General features: G+C 38.2%; 1 protein-coding gene across 1 annotated transcript in view; it reads right to left on the bottom strand.

The window, feature by feature from the left end:
• The window catches only part of SGCZ (sarcoglycan zeta), a 902,846-nt gene extending 893,939 nt beyond the window's left edge, over positions 1-8,907 (bottom strand). The window contains exon 1 of the mRNA XM_036838469.1: positions 8,766-8,907. Within this exon, the coding sequence (XP_036694364.1) occupies positions 8,766-8,804 (39 nt within the window). The 5' untranslated portion in view covers positions 8,805-8,907. The remainder of the gene's footprint in view (positions 1-8,765) is intronic.
• Positions 8,908-18,317: the final 9,410 nt, after the last annotated feature.

Genomic DNA, 18,317 nt, shown 5'->3' with positions numbered 1-18,317 from the left:
AAAAGTATTATGAGACCAGGAATTAGGTTAAGACACAAGTATACTTGTTAGAGCTGGGTCACAAACTTGCCTCTGAGCTTTTTAGCAACTAAGGCAAAGTAGAAAACACAATCAGTTTTATGATGAAAAAGATTAAGATTGAATACCAACCGGTTGCTTAGAAGCGTAACTAATTCTGGTACTCAGACTAGATAGTATTTCTCTCTCATGAGTCTCACATTGAGAGGGATGTGGAAACCCAGAACGTAATTCAGTAAGTCTTAGATAAGCAATTTCTTACTTGGATTAGTTAGTTTCTCCTTCTGACTTGGATTTTAAAAACCCTCAAATACTCTGAGTAGATAGAAACTTGTGGAATTGCAGTGATAACAGTATTTTCCCATTCATTACATTGATTTATTAAATCATGTTTCACAAAAACATTCTTGCTCATGGCAGCTGACTTGGTTGTTTCTACCCAAGAAAGAATCAAAGGCTCTTTTATCTCAGGTAGATAATATGTTTTTTTCTAGCCATTCTAAACAAAAACGGGAGTTTAAAAACCAATATGAAGGAGGGCTTCCCTGGTGGCGCAGTGGTTGAGAATCTGCCTGCCAATGCAGGGGACACAGGTTCGAGCCCTGGTCTGGGAAGATCCCACATGCCGCGGAGCAACTGGGCCCGTGAGCCACAATTACTGATCCTGCACGTCTGGAGCCTGTGCTCCGCAACAAGAGAGGCCGCGATAGTGAGAGGCCCGCGCACCGCGATGAAGAGTGGCCCCCGCTTGCCACAACTAGAGAAAGCCCTCACACAGAAATGAAGACCCAACACAGCCATAAATAAATAAATAAATAAATAAATAAATTTTAAAATGGTCCACATCAAAAAAAAATCTTTAAAAAAAAAAAAAACCAATATGAAAAGAAGTAAGATAATGATAAGGTGTGGGTTAATATTGAAGCCTCCAGCAAAGAAGATGACGGTAGGCCCTTGCCTCTCTTGGATTTAAGGTTGCATTTCTAATTACTTAGGAGTAACCCAGAATGTTCCTGCTTTACAGCCATTAATAATTCAGCCGAGGCACTGACAAAGCAGGTGTGCTTGTGCGACGCACTAAGATCAACCTGATCCCCCACCCAGAAGCCAAAGCTCAAACCAACTTGGTTGTGTACTCTTCATTATGCCACTTAACCAGTCACAACTGTGTTCTCTAGAAGGATGCCCAAATCTAGCTCTGACAATGAAAGGGAAGAGATTAGAGAAAATGATGGTTCTTAGGCAGAAAATATGTGTTATCATATAATCATACCATCTAGTTAGACCCTTAAATCTTGAGACTTGCAAAGGCTTTGAAAAGTGTTCTTCAAAAACGGTATTATTCAATATTGATCCCCTTAAGAATATAAAAGAAATGTCCCTCCAAAATAATGTTCAGTTATCTGTATATCTTCATTTGTGATTGTTGGTATGTTAAGTCTCAAAGATTGCCAGTGAGAACTTTAGTTTTATTATGGATTAAATCATCTGGTATTTATTTCCAGGTTTTGGGGCTATCATAAGAGCTAAGTATATAATAATTGTAGTGTAAGTATAATCATTTAGATCTATTGTTTTTTTCAATTTCAAGACTGATACTAAACGTACAACAAGCTGAAATGCCAAAGCCATGTTAGAGGTTAAATCCAATTTATGGCCCTAACAAAATCAAAATTATTTGCAGTGATTCAAGAGGCAAGATAATGAGGAAGACTCATGGAGCTAGACAAAATATACAGGGTTTATTTTAAAAGATTGGTACAAGGTTAGGAAACTGTTCTTCAGTGGCCTAAATTCATGATTTATCTGTCACTTTCTCTTAGGTTTTACTCACAAACATCAACCAACAGTAATTTGACCCAAAGTAATTGATTAGGAATGAGAATATTAGTAAAAAACAAAAAAAATGGAATAACAATTCTTCTGTAACAAGAGTAAATACTATGAGTATGGCTCAAATACTGTCACTTTTCTTTGAAACAAGAATATTAGAGAAATTCAGTGAAAAACATCTACCATAAGAAGTTCTACAAACATCCTGGAATTCTAGCCTACATATAAGAGCATAGTATTTGGATATAGAGAGCATAGATTTGAGTTCTTATTCCATTTTTTATTCGCCCTGTGATCCTAGGCATTTTACTTGATTTTTCTGAGCCTCCATTTTGGTACCCTTAAATGAGAATATAATATTCAACAGACAAACTTACTATGATGTTCAAATGAGGCTATATTTGGGGAATAAAAAGAGCCATATTAACTTTATTTATCAATTTGAAAATGATTTTCTTCCAGGAGGGCACAAAAATGTTATTCTCAAAAAAGTATTCAGAGCCCTAGACTCTCAGACTTGGAAGATAGAGATCAACTGGTCCTGAGGTTTTACTTTGTGTCCCTCAGTCTTAAAGTTCTAGGCTATGTCCTGGGGTCAAGTGCAGGGGCAAAGGGGAAGTGGGTTAGACAGAGCCCCCAACCTCTCCTGCTTCCACCAGAACTGCTCCCCTTTTATTGGTATTAGATATGGCACTTGTTTAGAAGATACTGTTTGAACAAGTTCTTTAGCTGTGGCTAAAAATGATTACAACAAAACCCAGGAATCAAATCCAATTCCTACCTTGCAATACCACCATCACCTGAGAAACCTGTGATACACCCAAGGGGCCACCTCTGGTTGCTGGCAAAGCCAGGGTTTAAACAAGGTCTTCTAAGTACTCCTTCAACAAGATCTGTGCCATTCCCACCATACCAATCAATCCCCTTAAAGGTTACAAGCTGTTAGATTTGGAGTGAGAGATTTAGTACCTTGGGGTGCTTCTGACTTCCAAATGCCACTGAACTCCATTTTGGTGTGGGGTGATCGTTCCAATTAATATCTAAGGCTGAAGCTTCAGCTCCTGTTTCACTGATAGGCATTGCCATGGCAATTAAAGCTCTTCTGGCTAGATAATGAAATCCTTTTTTTAAAAAAGATTTCTGATCTCAACTTGGCATAGAACACTCTAGATAACCCATTTAATTCCAACAAAGCAGTATAAATGTTCTAAAATCGGATCAGGGCTTACAATATTTTTCAGTCAATCTACAAAAATATCATTTAGGAGTATCAAGAAAACTCTCAAGACACTAGCACAGTTTTTTAATTTTTAGGTTGGGAGTCTCTGTAATTCTCTTGGAGGGATGGTAATCCTTAAGTTTGTTCATTCTGTGGTTGGCCTAGAAGTCTCTAATAAGTTTCACTGAGGGTATAAGATTACCTCATGCTTCTAAACATTTGCCAAGAAAAAGATGAGACTTAGAGTAAAATAAAAACTTAGATGTTAGTATGTTAAAATCTGTACTTGTATAAAATGAGGTAGCTCACTTTTAGTCACATAGAGATTTAGAAGCTAAGAATTTTGTCACAAATCAAGCACAATTCTAAACAATTAAACTTAAAAACTTGTATTTTGACACAAAACATTTATTCATTTATACAGTTACCTATTTAAATGCATATACTCAAAAACTTCACAGAGATTTTAACAGAAGTACATGGTCATTTTCCTTAGGAACTTAAAGTTGTAAGCTCTGCTAAATCGTATTTTAGCTGAAACTCCAATACACTATGAGAAACACCTCACTAAATATTATATAAAAGGCAAGCCCCCAAAGATGCATGCTGATTTATTGTCTTACAGCATGAAGCCATCTTGTGCAGCTATGATTTTAAGTCCATAAATCCTAAAATATTCTTTTTTTTACTGGACCTTCAAAATTTGATGTATTTTCAATTGGTAAAGTCTGGAGATCAGCAAAACTATAACAGCCAGTACAGAGATTGGAATATACACTTAGTGATGACAGTGGCCCACTGAAGATGTCTAAAATTATCATTTGCACAACTTCCCTCAAAGGTATTTTTCTTAATTCTCTTTCCACTTATATCAAAAATGTTCCCTCATCCCTCCTAGCCATATAAAAAAATGAATGTTTCCCTAGGGCTACTTGAAGTTTACTTTAACTTCAGTGAAACAAGTCTATACTCTGCATACAAAGAAATCAAGGTTAACTGTTTCTCCATCTTTGTGACTGGTCCCTGTTATCAAAAGAGAATTGGAACTTGACCTGGATGGACAAAAGTTATAATTCATTTAGATGTGAAAGAGGTCAAATAATTCAGTACTCACAAATAAGTTTCCTTATTCTAAGCCAAGAAATGAATATATAAGGCAGGTTGCTAAAAATATGACGTTTGTTGGAGAGTACTATTTTTCACTATGGAATGACTAACAAAAAAATACCACCTACTTACATTCATCACAAAGCCTCCTACACTGCAGTAAGCTGACTTTCCTGGGCTGAGTGGTTTATTGATGAAGCAAAAAAAAAAAAAAAAACATTTTTAGAATTCTTCTAAGTGCCAAATCTCTTATTTGATTGAAATTGTAGAAGAATGTACTATGAGACTTGGTTTTAGACCTCAGCATTTTTCAATCAACCACTTGTTTAAACGCCTATGCATTCTTTGGCTAGATTATCATTTCTCACCCGTGCACTTTCTTAATGACCCAGTTGTATTATTCAGGGAAGCTTTTACCTCGCCTATCTAGGGCAAGTTTCAAGCTCTTGGTAAATGGAATTTTATGTAAATGAAAGAGATGAAATTAAACAACAGTGACTGACTATATTTAATTAACTCAAACAAGTACAATTATATTTATTGAAAGTTGTCTCATGCACCTCAGGATTAACTATGTAGTTTATAACTATATAGCTTATAGTTTTGTACCTTAACTGATAATTAAGAAAATATTCCAGAAGCATACTGTTAATGTTCTACACGTAATGGAAAAATTCCATTTTAACTTTTAACTTCTAGCTAATCATCCCATTTCCTTTAGTGGGAACAGTCCTGACAAATAAATAAATAACAGCTGGTATAATACTGCAAAAATTGTACTATACTCCTGATGTGTTTTATGTTTTTGATCTCAAAGCAAATTACAGTTATCCACAAATATACACTTAGCATCTGAAAGCATAATTTCTTGATTGCCAAATACAAGTGAATTAAAACATATTTCAAAAGCTAAGTAAAAGAATCGCCAAAGACATATGTGTTACTTAAACATACCATTTACTCAGCCTAATATCTCTTACAAATAAACACTACAAAAAGCAAATGTATAAGTGCCAGCTCTACAAATTAGTGGCATTCTGTGTTCCAGTGCATAAGATATGTAGTTTAAAAGAGGGCAACCCCAGAGCTAAAATAAAAGCTAAAGTTATTCTTTTAAATATCAACTACTAAGAGTACTCTGTAACTCAGAGACATTCCAGGACAGAGGGTACTTTCCTTAATATCAATATTCATTAGCACTCACATTTCCAAAGCAGTCACCCATACGCTGAGTTGTTTGATGTTGTTTCTTCTTGAAAACAAACACCAGGGCAAAATCCAGAGTAAAGTTATACATTTACTCTGGAGAAAGAAACAGATAGAGATCAAAGGGAAAAGAAAGACCAGAATTCTTTGAATGACAACTCTCTCCCTTCGACACTGATCTGTTTCATCAGGCACGTGTGTGCAGAAGAGAAGATGAAACATGTTTGTCTTCATTAGCAAGTTTTATACAAATAACTATATGTTAGTTTCCCACCAGTAAATCTTTTAATATGCAGATTAAATTTAGTTTTATGATAATGACAGCAATAGCTTAACACTTAATTACTGAAGCTTACCTTCAGTTTAAAAACTTGCGAAAGGTAATACTATTTACTAAACAGCAGTTTTAAAAATCAATATCCACACATGCAGCATAGCAAAAAAATATGTATACTCTTTGTTAAAAATCTCATAAAGAGAAAATAGTCTGGCACATAGATGAAGAATTAGCAGAATCTTCCTTTCCTAAAACCTGAGGCAAGCAGCTTCAACTAATAATGACACTAATGATCTAAAACTAAGCTAAATGGTATTCTTATAGTATTACGTACATTTATTTATCCATCAAATCCCCGTGAACACTGTTTTTCTTTTCATGTATTTAAAGCATCTCAGAAACTAAAGTACTTATGCGGATCTGTCTTAAAGTGAGCATTCTTGGAGCATCCTTGGATCACAGGAAGAAAAGCCAAAAAGCAAATAATGTCAAAAATAAGTATCCCCAGCTTTTTTCTCCCCTCTCTCCACATGAGGGACTCTTCAGCAAGAAGCCACCAGAAAATAACTTCAACTGGAATGGTCTAGAAAACCCAAGCCAGTGAATTCTGCTGATAAGAGGAAATCCAGACAAGTTTTTCCACATGTAGTGCACTCATCTCTACAAAGTGTATATATTCCAGAGTTTAAGTGTTTTAAAGCCTCCTTGTTCCAGGAGTGTAGTCAAAAACATGACAACACAAATTTCATTTCCCAAACTGGAGGATCTCAATGTTTTCTAGTAAGATTTGACTACCTTTCCTCTCTTGCCAGTTTTGACTTTCCACAGCATCATGGCCCTCACATAATTTTTCAGCACCCTCAACAGATCTTTGCCTCCGACATTCTTTCACTTCTTCCCCGTAGGTCATTGCCAAAATGTTCCCTTACACACAAGCTCTTCCAGTTTCTACTGAGTCTAGCACATTCTGGCTGTGAGAAGCCCTGAGTGAATGTAAGCTGGGATCTTATACTAAACTGACAGAAGTTTCCACCGTGGGTTTGCTCTTTCACTGATTTAAAAACTTTAGTGATGCCAGGGCTCAGAGGGGGATAAGCTAGTAGGAAACTAATGGAATATCAGGGCAAGTGATCACCCCAAATCATTTTTTCCCTTCCATTTCCCATGAGCAAAAGCTTGTCTCTGTACCATGTTCTATATTTAACAAAAAAATAATCTGGATGCTCTACTTCTGCATGAAATGTACATCACAAATGTTGTTCATGTACCTCTCTCCCAAGAGACTGCGATGCTTGGGAAAAGGCAGCAAGAGATCTTTTCAAACACAAAGGCGTTGCGTCCTACCTTAGTATACGGATAATAGGAGACCTCTTTTCCAGGCCAAGGTCTACGGATGGTGACCTTGGCCGTAACACAGAAACGTATTGTTCCCCAACTTTAACCAGAGCAGCAAATATGTCTCCTCCCTATTTGCCTTTTCCAACAAACCCCGAGACTTAAATGAAGTGGTGTTTTAGTTCTTCTGATCAACCTCCTCCATCCCACCTTCAACCACAATGGGCGGCAGGGCCAATGCTCTCTCTGTGCCTCCTTTCTCTCGTATGCAATTTAGAGCACCAGGAGATATGGGGCGCACGTTCCAGGAGAACTGGTCTCCTGGGTGGGCAAGCTCATGCGCTGTGGCCAGGGCAGAGAGCAGGCTGCAGACGAGAGGCGTTTGCCCTCTACAGGGGATTTCTCCAGCTCTTTCCTCTTACCGGGCAAACCCATTTTCCTGACATTTCTGGGAAAACCTCTGCTAGTGAAGTTTCCCCAGCTGGTGGGGATGCGTCTGGAAGTCCTCACCTGCAGACAGAGTCCATCTGAACTGACCTCTAGTGTAAAATAAACCCCTGAAGCAAGAGAGTAGAGGGTAGAAAATGCCTGCGGGTAAAGAAGAGTGAAGAATAAAAAGAAAGGATGCTCCCAGGCACTGCCCCCTTTCCTGTTTTCTCATTTACAGTGAGCGGGACATTTAAATGATTTTGTGGATTGCTGATTTTTTTTAAGTTTTTTTTTTCTTTTCTTTTTAATGGACACTGCAGCGGTGCTCATTGCTTTTTTAAAGCCGTGCCCACAGACAGAGGGGCATACTGTCAGCCTGAACGCTCCTGCCAGCCAACCCCTCTCGGGGGAGCCGGGGACCCGGGAGGGAGAGGGTGCCTTGAGAGGACCCAGCGGAGCGGTGGGGGCAGAGGGGGTTCCGCGCGGGTCAGGACAGCTCCTTCTCCGACAGTGGGAAGGATGCACAGAATCTCCCTGGGTACCGCTTCCCGCCCCACTCCTTGCAGCCCAGACCCACTCTCGCCTCCCCGGCCCCTCCCCACTCCCCCAGGCCCGCTCTGCGCTGGGTGCTCAGGGCAGGCACGTTCGCTGTGCTCGCGTCCCCCAGGCCAGCGGGGGAACCTCTCCAGTCCCTTCGATTGCAGCGGGTCCCCCCACTGCACACGAGTTCGCGCCCAGGGCCGTGCAACCGTGGCTGAGACCGTGTCAGTGCTCGGGGGAGAAAGGGGTCTCATGAAGAGCCGGAATGATATCGAGCCGTCGCTGCAGACGCCTCTGTACTGAGAATTTCTGAGCGGAAAGAGTCTGTCCCCGTGCCGGGCCAGGGGACAAGCAGCTCGGAGCGGGAAGAAGAGGCAAAGCGGCCGCGCAGCTCGGGCAACTTTGCTGGGCAACCAGGCGACAGCGGGCGGGGACGGTGCCGCCCGCCGCCTCCGCTTCCCGGGCGAGGTTAACGGGCACGCGGCGCTGGGTCTGGTACCCAAAGTGCTGCTGTAACTGACGAGGGGATGGCTGTTGCCGGGAGGGGCAGGCAGGGAGGGGACCCGGCCCGAGAGTGCACGCCGAACTCCAGAAAGCCGCCCCCCATCCTCGTCCTCGGCCCTAGGAGGGGCGCCCGCGCCCGGGTACACTTCACCCCAAAAGCCCACTCGCCGTCCCACGGGGCCACCAACTATTCCAGCGGCGCAAGGAAGAGGCAGAGAAAAAAGACGAGACAGGAGAGCAAGAGAGCAGGCGAGCGCCAGGAAGGAAGGAACGACGCCCGCCCCGATCATCACGTACCTTGAGCTCCTCAACGTCCAGGTTTGTTGATCTGTCCATGAAGCGAAACTAAAGGAAGTGAAGAGGAACCGGGCAAGTTGCACCAAAAAACAATCAGTCTTTTAGTTTCCAGCCTAAACTCAGCTTTATCCTCCTCCAAGCCCTGGCAGCATCTCTCAGTCTCATTCTCCGTGATCACGCCGCCTCCACCGGTTAAAAATAATAAAAATAAATAAATAATAATTATAATTCACTTTGTTTTACTTCCTCAAAGATTCAGTGACAGGTGATCTTTACCGCGGTGCAACACAGCTCCGTGGAATCAAGCGGGGGGCGCGGAGGGGGGCGGGGGAAATCCACTCTATTTAAGATTATTTCTTCTTCTGCAATAAGCTTAGAAACCAGCGAATTGCTGCATCCCAAGAAAAAAAGCTGCTTCCCTGGACAGCATCATGCGGCAAATTTCAAGCAAATGTGTTCAAACTGAACAGAAGAGTATATGATAAGAGCCTTCCTCGGTCAGGCTTACTCTGGTAGCTAATTTAGCACACTGTGAGTCCCGAGCTTCGGCAATGATCAATTTCCGTGGCAGGATAACCAAATCCCCGAAGTCCTGCATAGACTTAAAAAATGTCTTGCAGCTACGAGGTATTCTCTCAGTGGGGAAAAAAAGATGATCAAGTCTGAAGGGAACGTTCTCCTTTGAAGGTTATGCTAAAAGAGTTGAGAGAATAGGAGGTGGCTCCTACAGAGGAGAAAAAAGAGGAGAGAGAGAGAGAGAGAGAGAGAGAGAAGCCAGAGAGGAAGAGAAAAATTTTCCTCCTGCTTCGCTGCTTTACTGGACTTCACCACCAGGGGACTGACTTCACTTCTCTCTTCCCACAGCCAGCACTAAGGGGATTTCTCTCGTCTGTCAAAAAGCAACAACTCCTCTCCGGACAAATACTATGCTGCCGGGTCTTAAAGACTGTCCTCTGCCCAGAATCCACTAGGTGACGAGCCTTTTAATTCATCTCGCATGCTGCCTCATCTTGTTCCCATAGATCTGGGAGAAACATGCATGGGTGCATCATACACGTCTTCACTTTACATCACTGCTGCTTTCAGTGTCAGCGACTTTTTTTTTTAAACTTAAGACTTTGAAAGAGAGTGACAAATAGAGGAAATGTCCTGTGCTGATGCTTAGGACAAAGCAATCTTTTATTGGAAAAATTTATTTTTTAAATAGACCCTGACAGGTGAGTATGCTTAACTTGTAGGGTGTAGATGTGGGGAAAGGTCTCATTTTCTTCATTTGAAGGTCTTAGTGTAAAAAAAGCTTGACTTTTTAAAAATATTTTTCATTGAAGTATAGTTGTACGATATTATGTGTTATAGGTGTATAATATAGTGATTCATAATTTTTAAAGGTTATATTCCACTTATAGTTATTATATCAGCTATATTCCCTGTGTTGTACAATATACCCTTGTAGCTTATTTAATACATAATATTTTGTACCTCTTAGTCCCCTACCCCTGTATTGCCCCTCCCCCCTTCCTTTTCCCCACTGGAAACCACTGGAACAGATCAATATGTGTTCTCTATATCTGTGAGTCTGTTTCTTTTACGTTACAGTCACTAGTTTGTTCTTTTTAGATTCCACATATAAGTGCTTAACATACAGTATTTGTCTTTCTCTGTCTGACTTATTTCACTTATGAAAGCTGGAATTTGAAGGGATTTAAATAGTCTCCTCTTATTTTATTATGTCATATAAACTGGTGAGACTTAAAAATGTTTTCAGATTCAGAAAATAACTGAATAAATAATCACCTGTGTTTCTAAAAAGAATTTTTTTTTTTATTTTTGGATTTAGATGGGCAATCAATGTGTCTAGGCTCCTGTCTCCCGGCCAGCCTCTCTGACTTCATCCTTGACCTCTTCCCTCACTCTGCTCCAGCCCTGGTCTACCCCGCCCACCTGCCATTTCTTCTGCCACTGGCTCTTAAACACCAGCTTTTGTCCCTCAGTCAGGACCACTGCTCTCTCTCCCTCTGCTCTTTGCATGTTTAACCCTCATGCTTCATGAAACTAAAGCCATCTCTTCAGAGAGGATTTTCCTCAGGTGGATCCCTCAGACCTTCCCCTCCTTTGTCATCTCTTTGTGGCAGTTACTTGCTTTTCCATTACTCCATGTGCGCATTTGTTATCTTTTTGTCTGTCTCCTCTAGCAGACTGACTATAAGCTCTGGAGGGCAAGTTCTATACTTTGCTTATTCGCCAATGTATCCCAAGAATTCGGCACAATATAAGCCCACAAATATGCCTGGAACAGATAAATCTTTTACAGTTATTTCATTACTGTGGAAAAACCTCCATGACTCCCTCACTCCTCAACACGCAAAGACCACTTCTTCCCCTCCCAGTCTGTAGCTCAGATTTATAATCAAGCATGCAGAGTTCTTCAGTTTTCACCTAGTCTATTCCTTAAACTTATCAAAGCTAGCTTTCCTTCAAACTTTGACTTGTGCCTACTTTCAAGGCTAACATCAAGTAGCCAACAGTCCATAATTAGTGGAGCTGAACTTCAAGTTCTCAAAATAAATTTTAAATGTTCACTTTACATAACTATTTTACATAATAAATGATGAAAAATAATAAGGCTGCAGGTGGAGAATAAATGAACTTATGTAAAATGTATAACTCTAAAAAAGAGATCTTTTCTAGCAATTATCAATAACACAACATGAATAAGCATCATTACATGTTTTTTAAAAGTCAAGTTTTTCCATATAAAGCAATTTTACATTCCCTATCAACTTGTTATTGCTTAACTTTAGAAAATTGAATATAATCAGCAAATTTATTTTGAGCACATTAACAAAGTGATAATATCTCTGAGATAACTTTAAAATGTGCAATTGTGAAAACACAGTTCAAGAAAGATATCTGCAAAAATAAACATTAATGTCTGAACACTATGTAGAAAGGGGAGACTCCAGAAAGTTTCTTAGTAAGGCATAAAATTATAGTTGGAAGAAGTGATATTGTACTAAATAATAAAGGATAAGCTTAACCATATTTTTAAAAGTTGTATATAGTCATATATAATGACTTTAATAAATCTTTAGTAATATGAAATTATATCCAACATTTGATGTTGACCAGACTGACATTATATGAGCTACATAAACTATAAGTGATTTCCAAAATCACTTCCAAATTTGAGTCTAATTAAATGTCTACAAAGCAAGAGACTTCCAAGTCTTCTACTATTTCATGAATTCCCATGCAAATTCATTAAGCTAAATACTCCTAAAATTAAAAAATGAAATTGATCACAAAATATGGTTTTCTGAAACATATTTATATAACCTTTCAAAGCAATCAGGACCTGATTCCACTTCAACTGGCATGTGATTAAGGGAGACAATGTAAGAAAATGAAATAACTTTAAATAAATTTGAAATAAGGCAATGGAAAGATGGAGAAGCGAACTGAGGAAAAGAATATTATCTAGATGTCCTGAAATCACAATATCAAGATGAAGAACAGCTACCCATGGCTGCTCCAGGAAATCAAGCTGGCACATAGCAGGGTATGTGGAAGAAGCAAGATTCAATTTTAGCAAAGATGTATAATTCACAGGCAAACTGCAAATAGCAATTACAACCCCCAAGCAGGCGGAAGGCAGTTTGGAAACACCTGCAGGTCGTGAGATGATGTTACATTTCAGGATCACTCATCAGTGGACACATTCATCAATGTCCCCTTCTACCATAAGGTATCAAAGGAAATGTACACAAGCCATTAGGAGCTTCTTTATTTTAACTAATTTACAGAAGTGGGAAACAGAGAGATTCCTTTTTTTCTAATAGACAGTATAATTTTTATTCATCATATATGCCTGAAAACCCCTTCTACAGTTTTCAATTTTATAGGCCTTTATATTCCCGTCTCCCAAATCTCGAGGCAAATTTAAAATTTTTATGCTTTATATTTTGAGTATCTTAGTGTACTACATAGTAAGATCATATTTTATTTCCATTTTCTGTAATTATCAAAGGGATAAGTAATGTGTTATGATTCATTAAAAGAGAGTAATAACTTATTTACATAGTTGCCCCAGTTAGCTTCTAGTGATTAGCATTTGTATTCATATGATCTAGACACTTGTCACAGAAAAGGTTTATTTCTCAAAAATGTTACTCTTCACTCCATGATGTTTTAAAAATATGTACTAGAAAATTCAGAAAATATAAAATACTTGGTTGTTTTTATTTTTATATAAGAAATGCAACTGTTTTTATGTGAATAGATGAGGAATAATAAATTAAATGAGCTATTAGCATTTAATAGTGTGATGTAGTGGAAAGGATATCCTTTGGCTCTTCCCCAAAATGGTCACCTCTATTATAACATAGATGTATATTTTTTATTTTTAAAAAAATCAATGTTGAAATTATGTTACAATAATTTCTGCTCAACTTCAACCTAGGTCATGTTCTTATTCAAAATTTTCTTCAAGAAAAAAAACAGGAAAAGAAAAGAAAGGAAAAGAAAAATAGGATTAGCTCAGACAACAAGAGAAAGCAAAGGATAAAAAGAATAAGAGGACACAGACATGCCTGTTTATGGCCAAAAAGAAGCCAGAATGTAGAATTAAAGCTACTAAAAAATCGAAACTGAGAACACATCTCCCATTCCTTTTAGATTTAATGGCGAAAACTACTGGCAACTGCATATTTTTAGTTAAAATTATATTTAATTATTTAGCCACATATGATTTTAAAAGTACCTCAGTCATGAGAATACACATGCTTTGTATAGCATAGATTAGTTTATCAAAGATAATGGAGAATCTTCTTTGCAGAATTTAGAGATTTGTGATTAATACTAACAGTTTTAAAAGCATCCCCCGAACCATTATTTATTGCAGCTCAGAGTCATGAACGTTGGTAATTATAGTTGGAAATTTTAAAAACAACCCACATCAGTGTTAAACTTCGTATGGCATATAAGAAATAGAAACATAACAAATCTACCGAAAAAAAAAAGCCTGATCAAAACTTGAATTAAAGTTCACAACAAACACATAGCAGTTAAAACTATAATACAGTAATAATTAAAACAAAAGAGAAGCATGCCAGCACCAAAGAATATCACATCGCTATTATATAAGCACAAATAAATGGGAAAGAACAATGTCGAACTCTTCAACCCAAAGGCACTGTTGATCCTCAGTGCACTTTCCTATCAGAAATGATTATCAGTTTACCTAGAAGCTTTAAAAGGTCAGAGACAGCGAACCCTAAAATTATAACCACACACCAAATAAAATACAACTGCAGAATCTGTTAAATTGCAACCTTCACCCTCAGACCAAAAATCTTTTACTATTAGGAAAAAAAGGAAAGCCTTTGGCTTTCATTATGTATATTGACTGTATAAGTTGGTTCATTTAATTTCAAGAGCTCAATTCTTTAGCAAAATTAATCTCTATAAACAGGCTTAATATTAATTTTTTAAACTAACCCTTTGGACGGAAAGTGACTTTTCTGAAAATATTTTTTATTCCAGCAGAAGAACCTGATATTCTTAGGCCATTGCCATATACACAGTGATAAACCAATATAATACCTACAATAAAATCCTTATGAACTGTCAGTCTTTCGATGTGTTCTACTGGCATCACTCTAACAAGAAATGGAGACAGATGAGGGACAGGGCCATGGATTTGGTGAGAGATTGAGTAAAACAGTAATTGATTCTAAAAAAATGATCTCAATAGCCAGGAGGAACTGAAAGTAGCATCGGCCTTGGATGGAGTAATTTCGGAGCAGGAAAAAAAAAAAATACTAAGGAATCTGGTAGAAAATACTTAGGGTGATTAAATTCTAAAACAAGTCCCTTACTTTCAATTAACTTCTAGTTTGGAATTTTTCCTATTCTGAGAATAACAAAGAATAATACCATAAGATAGAACATTATTGTTTTTTCTGTTGTTGGTTGGCATAAAATTGTTCTTTGAAACTTGTTTTTAGGAAATTAGTTAATGTGAAATTTCTTCTCTTTTTATTCCCATGCCTGCACTAAACAAAATAAAATAAAGATTAAATGAATGGAATTATATTTAATAAGTTAATCTCTTATGGTATGTACCTTAAGGAATTACCTAGCTATAAAGTTGATTTCTAAAGAATATGGTATCCCTAAATAATAAAATTTTGATTGAGTTTTTTTTCAATTCTTTCTTATTTTTGCAGATCGGTAGGGTCCAAAGACTTTCCAAAGTTAAATTTTACTAGTATCTTTCGGCAATCAGTTTCCTTTACCATCAATATGTAGTATTGTCATGGATCTTTAAAATTTTGACAATTTTCTCCAAGGAGAATTTTGGTCTTTTGATCATTGTTAACATTCTTATTGTATATGAAATACCTCAGAGTTCTCCAAGAACACAGAATGAAAACATTAAAGATTAATAATAAGTACAATTCTGTAGTGTTTAAAACTGTCGTTAACTTGCTTAAAATAAAAAAATAAAGCAGGAAGGCCAAGTGGCGGCTTACGGAGCCGTGAGTTAGCTGGAATCATCTATCTTGGATGACAAACTATGTTTACATCGAGTGGTCCCAAACTGCTTAATCAGCCATAGCAACATTGAAGCCCATGCAGCATGATACCGCCTGGGTTCTTTTCATAGTCTACCCATTTATGACTGTTGAGAGGACCCAGTTAGGGAGCACGTTATTTGAGTTTTTTAAAAGCTTAGTTATGTGTGACAATTTCGTTACATAAACTGATACACTCTTGATATTGAACTGAGAGTAATTCTCCGTAAGCCGCAGCCTGACTAATGCCATATGTCATCATGACAAGAGGTTTTCTAAAGAGCCCAGGAGTATCTATCTTTGCCCTAATTGCAAATAAAATTTCATATGTTTGGCAATGACTTTTAGACAAGAAGGTTCCTTCCCAAATGCGGGGTCCTTAGCTTTTTCCTTAAACTTCCTGCTCTGAATGCAGTCACCTTCCTCTTTGAATACTTCAAGATTTGGCTTGTTTCCCTGATGCTCCTCAGAATGTATTCATAATAAAGACTGCAAACATCCTTATTTTTCAAAGTTGATGCATTTGGAAATGTATGTTTGAAAGGGCGAAATTTCCTACAAACATAACTGGGCATGTTAATTTCTTCCATCTAGAGAATAAAGACAATTTTTATCTGTGATTAAGTATTTTTGTTTTGATTTGTAAAGTACATATGGCTAAAATGCATGCTTATTAGAGGTCTGAACATTAAAGACAGAATGAAACACCTTTATAGATTTATCTTTCAATAATCCATTTTAGAAGCAGTCTCGGTCTAAGGTAAATTGTAGCTCATGTTATAATCACTTTCATAATTCTTTGTTACTGTATTGTTCTTAATCATATGGCAATGTTGTAAACCTATTTTTCTACCTGTTTTTTCTGACCTGGAAGCAAAATATAAATTTTCTATATTTTCATTAAAAACTAATTTCACAAAAATACTTTTTCTAAATATATTTTATAAGCTGTCTTGTCTGCACACCCTAGAAGTTTATTCTGCATTTATCAGCCTTCTTATACACATCTGATAAGGGTGCTGGGGAGTAGGCTCTCCTTAGGGGCTGGGACACTTTTGCAAGCCACTTCCTGCTGGAGATAATTTGGGAGCTGTATTCATTTTCTAGAGCTACCATAACAAGACATCACCCACTGGTAGCTAAATAAATGTCAGCATTTTGGTTTCTTCTGAGAGATGTGAGGCAAGGATCTGCTCCAGACATCTCTCCTTGACCTGCAATGGGCTGCCTGCTCACGGTGTCTTCATATGTATGTGTGTATCCTTATGTCTCTTTGTGTGTCCCAATTTCTTATCATTATAAGGTCTCGGTCAGATTGGGCTAGGGCCCACCAAATGGCCTCATCTTAACCTAACCACCTCTTTAAAGGCTCTATCTCCAAATACAATCACATGCTGAGGTACTGGGGGCTAGAGTTTCAACATGTGAATCTTGGAGGGGACACAATTCAACACGTAACAAAATCTCAGTTGTTTTGCAGTTGGAACATCCAATATTAAAGGTAGTTTCTTTGGCAGTGAAATTCCCTCAAATTATTAGTAGGCTTACAATCTATTTCCTTCCGTTTAATTTCATGTGTCCGTGACCACATCCAAATTTCTTTCCAAGATAAAACTCTCATATGTGCATTACATCTTTGCTTCCTTCTCAGTGTCCCCTTTGTTAAACTAATGGGTGACTTACATGATGACATAGGGACAGTAGACTTGGCCGGAAGACCACCCTTAATCTGAATTTTGCCACAAATCTGTTCAAGTTTATTAAACTGAAAAATTTTGCTGACCCTTTGCCACACAAAGCTTCTTAAAATTTTTATCTCTTACTTTGTGGGGCCTCAGAGCAGTTGATATTTCTGTCTTTTTGGTCCCTTAAATTTCTGGACTGTCTCTATTCCTTACGTCTCTTTCTTACAATACTTTTCCAAAGGCAGCTAATTTTAGTGAATGCACACTACAAACATTTTTCCAACATTCCCCTCTTGAGCTGAAAGCTCAGCAGATCTGCCTTCCAGACTATCACTGGCAACAGTCTTACCAGATTTTTGCCTGCTCTAACAGGGTTCTCCAGGCTTTTAGTGTCTGATATCTGATCCCTTGTCATGGGTGACTGATAAGCCAATACCACATTTTAGGTGTTTCCGGCTAGGAGTTAAGGAAAAGGGATGGGCGTTGGGGAGATTCCTGGGAATAAGCCAGGAAATGGCGTACACCACTTCTGTTCACACTGCATTTACCAGAAGGTGGTCCCACAGCCTTGCCTAATTGCGGAGGAGCCTGGAAAGTGCAGTATTGCTATGCGGCTGGAAAGGAGTTGTCTGAGCACTGGCATTCTCTAACACAAGACTCTAGGGAGTTTTTTGCACATTTGTTGGTTGTAACCAAAAAAAATACAGAATAACACACAATTACATTAACACTGGAATTAATGTATACATACATGCATTCAGAGTCTAGTTCCATAGACTTAAGTGCAAAAATGTAAAACTGAATAAAATATTAATATGGTTAATATTATTTAATTACATAAATATATGTTGTTAAACTATAAAGAAATTCATAGATTTGGGAGGTCAATGCGGGTGGCATATTTATTCGCTCCTGTGCTCATCACACCCCATCGGTCTGCCCACCCACTGGTGTATTCCTTCACAAACACTTATTGAGAACCATCTACCTCTCAGGCCCTGAGCTCTTAATATTGTCTCAGATCTAGTAAAAAAGCCCTGCGACTATTAACAAAAGCCAGCCCTTTGCCAAAGTAAAAGCCTCTAATGGGAACATCTCCTAATGGTTAAACAACCCATTAGGTCAGAAATAGAATGGTCAAGGCAAACAAAACAAATTGTTCCAAACATTCATCTCCAGATACTGTGTGTTCCAGCAAATTATTGGAGGAATGTTCATAGCAAAGCACAAAAGGAACACTTACACCTTTGACTCTTCTGCATACCATCTCGTAGAAGCATAAAATTTTAAAA

Source organism: Balaenoptera musculus, chromosome 21 (assembly GCF_009873245.2).
Source record: "Balaenoptera musculus isolate JJ_BM4_2016_0621 chromosome 21, mBalMus1.pri.v3, whole genome shotgun sequence".
Lineage (NCBI taxonomy): Eukaryota > Metazoa > Chordata > Mammalia > Artiodactyla > Balaenopteridae > Balaenoptera > Balaenoptera musculus.
This window is presented reverse-complemented; position numbering and strand designations above follow the sequence as displayed.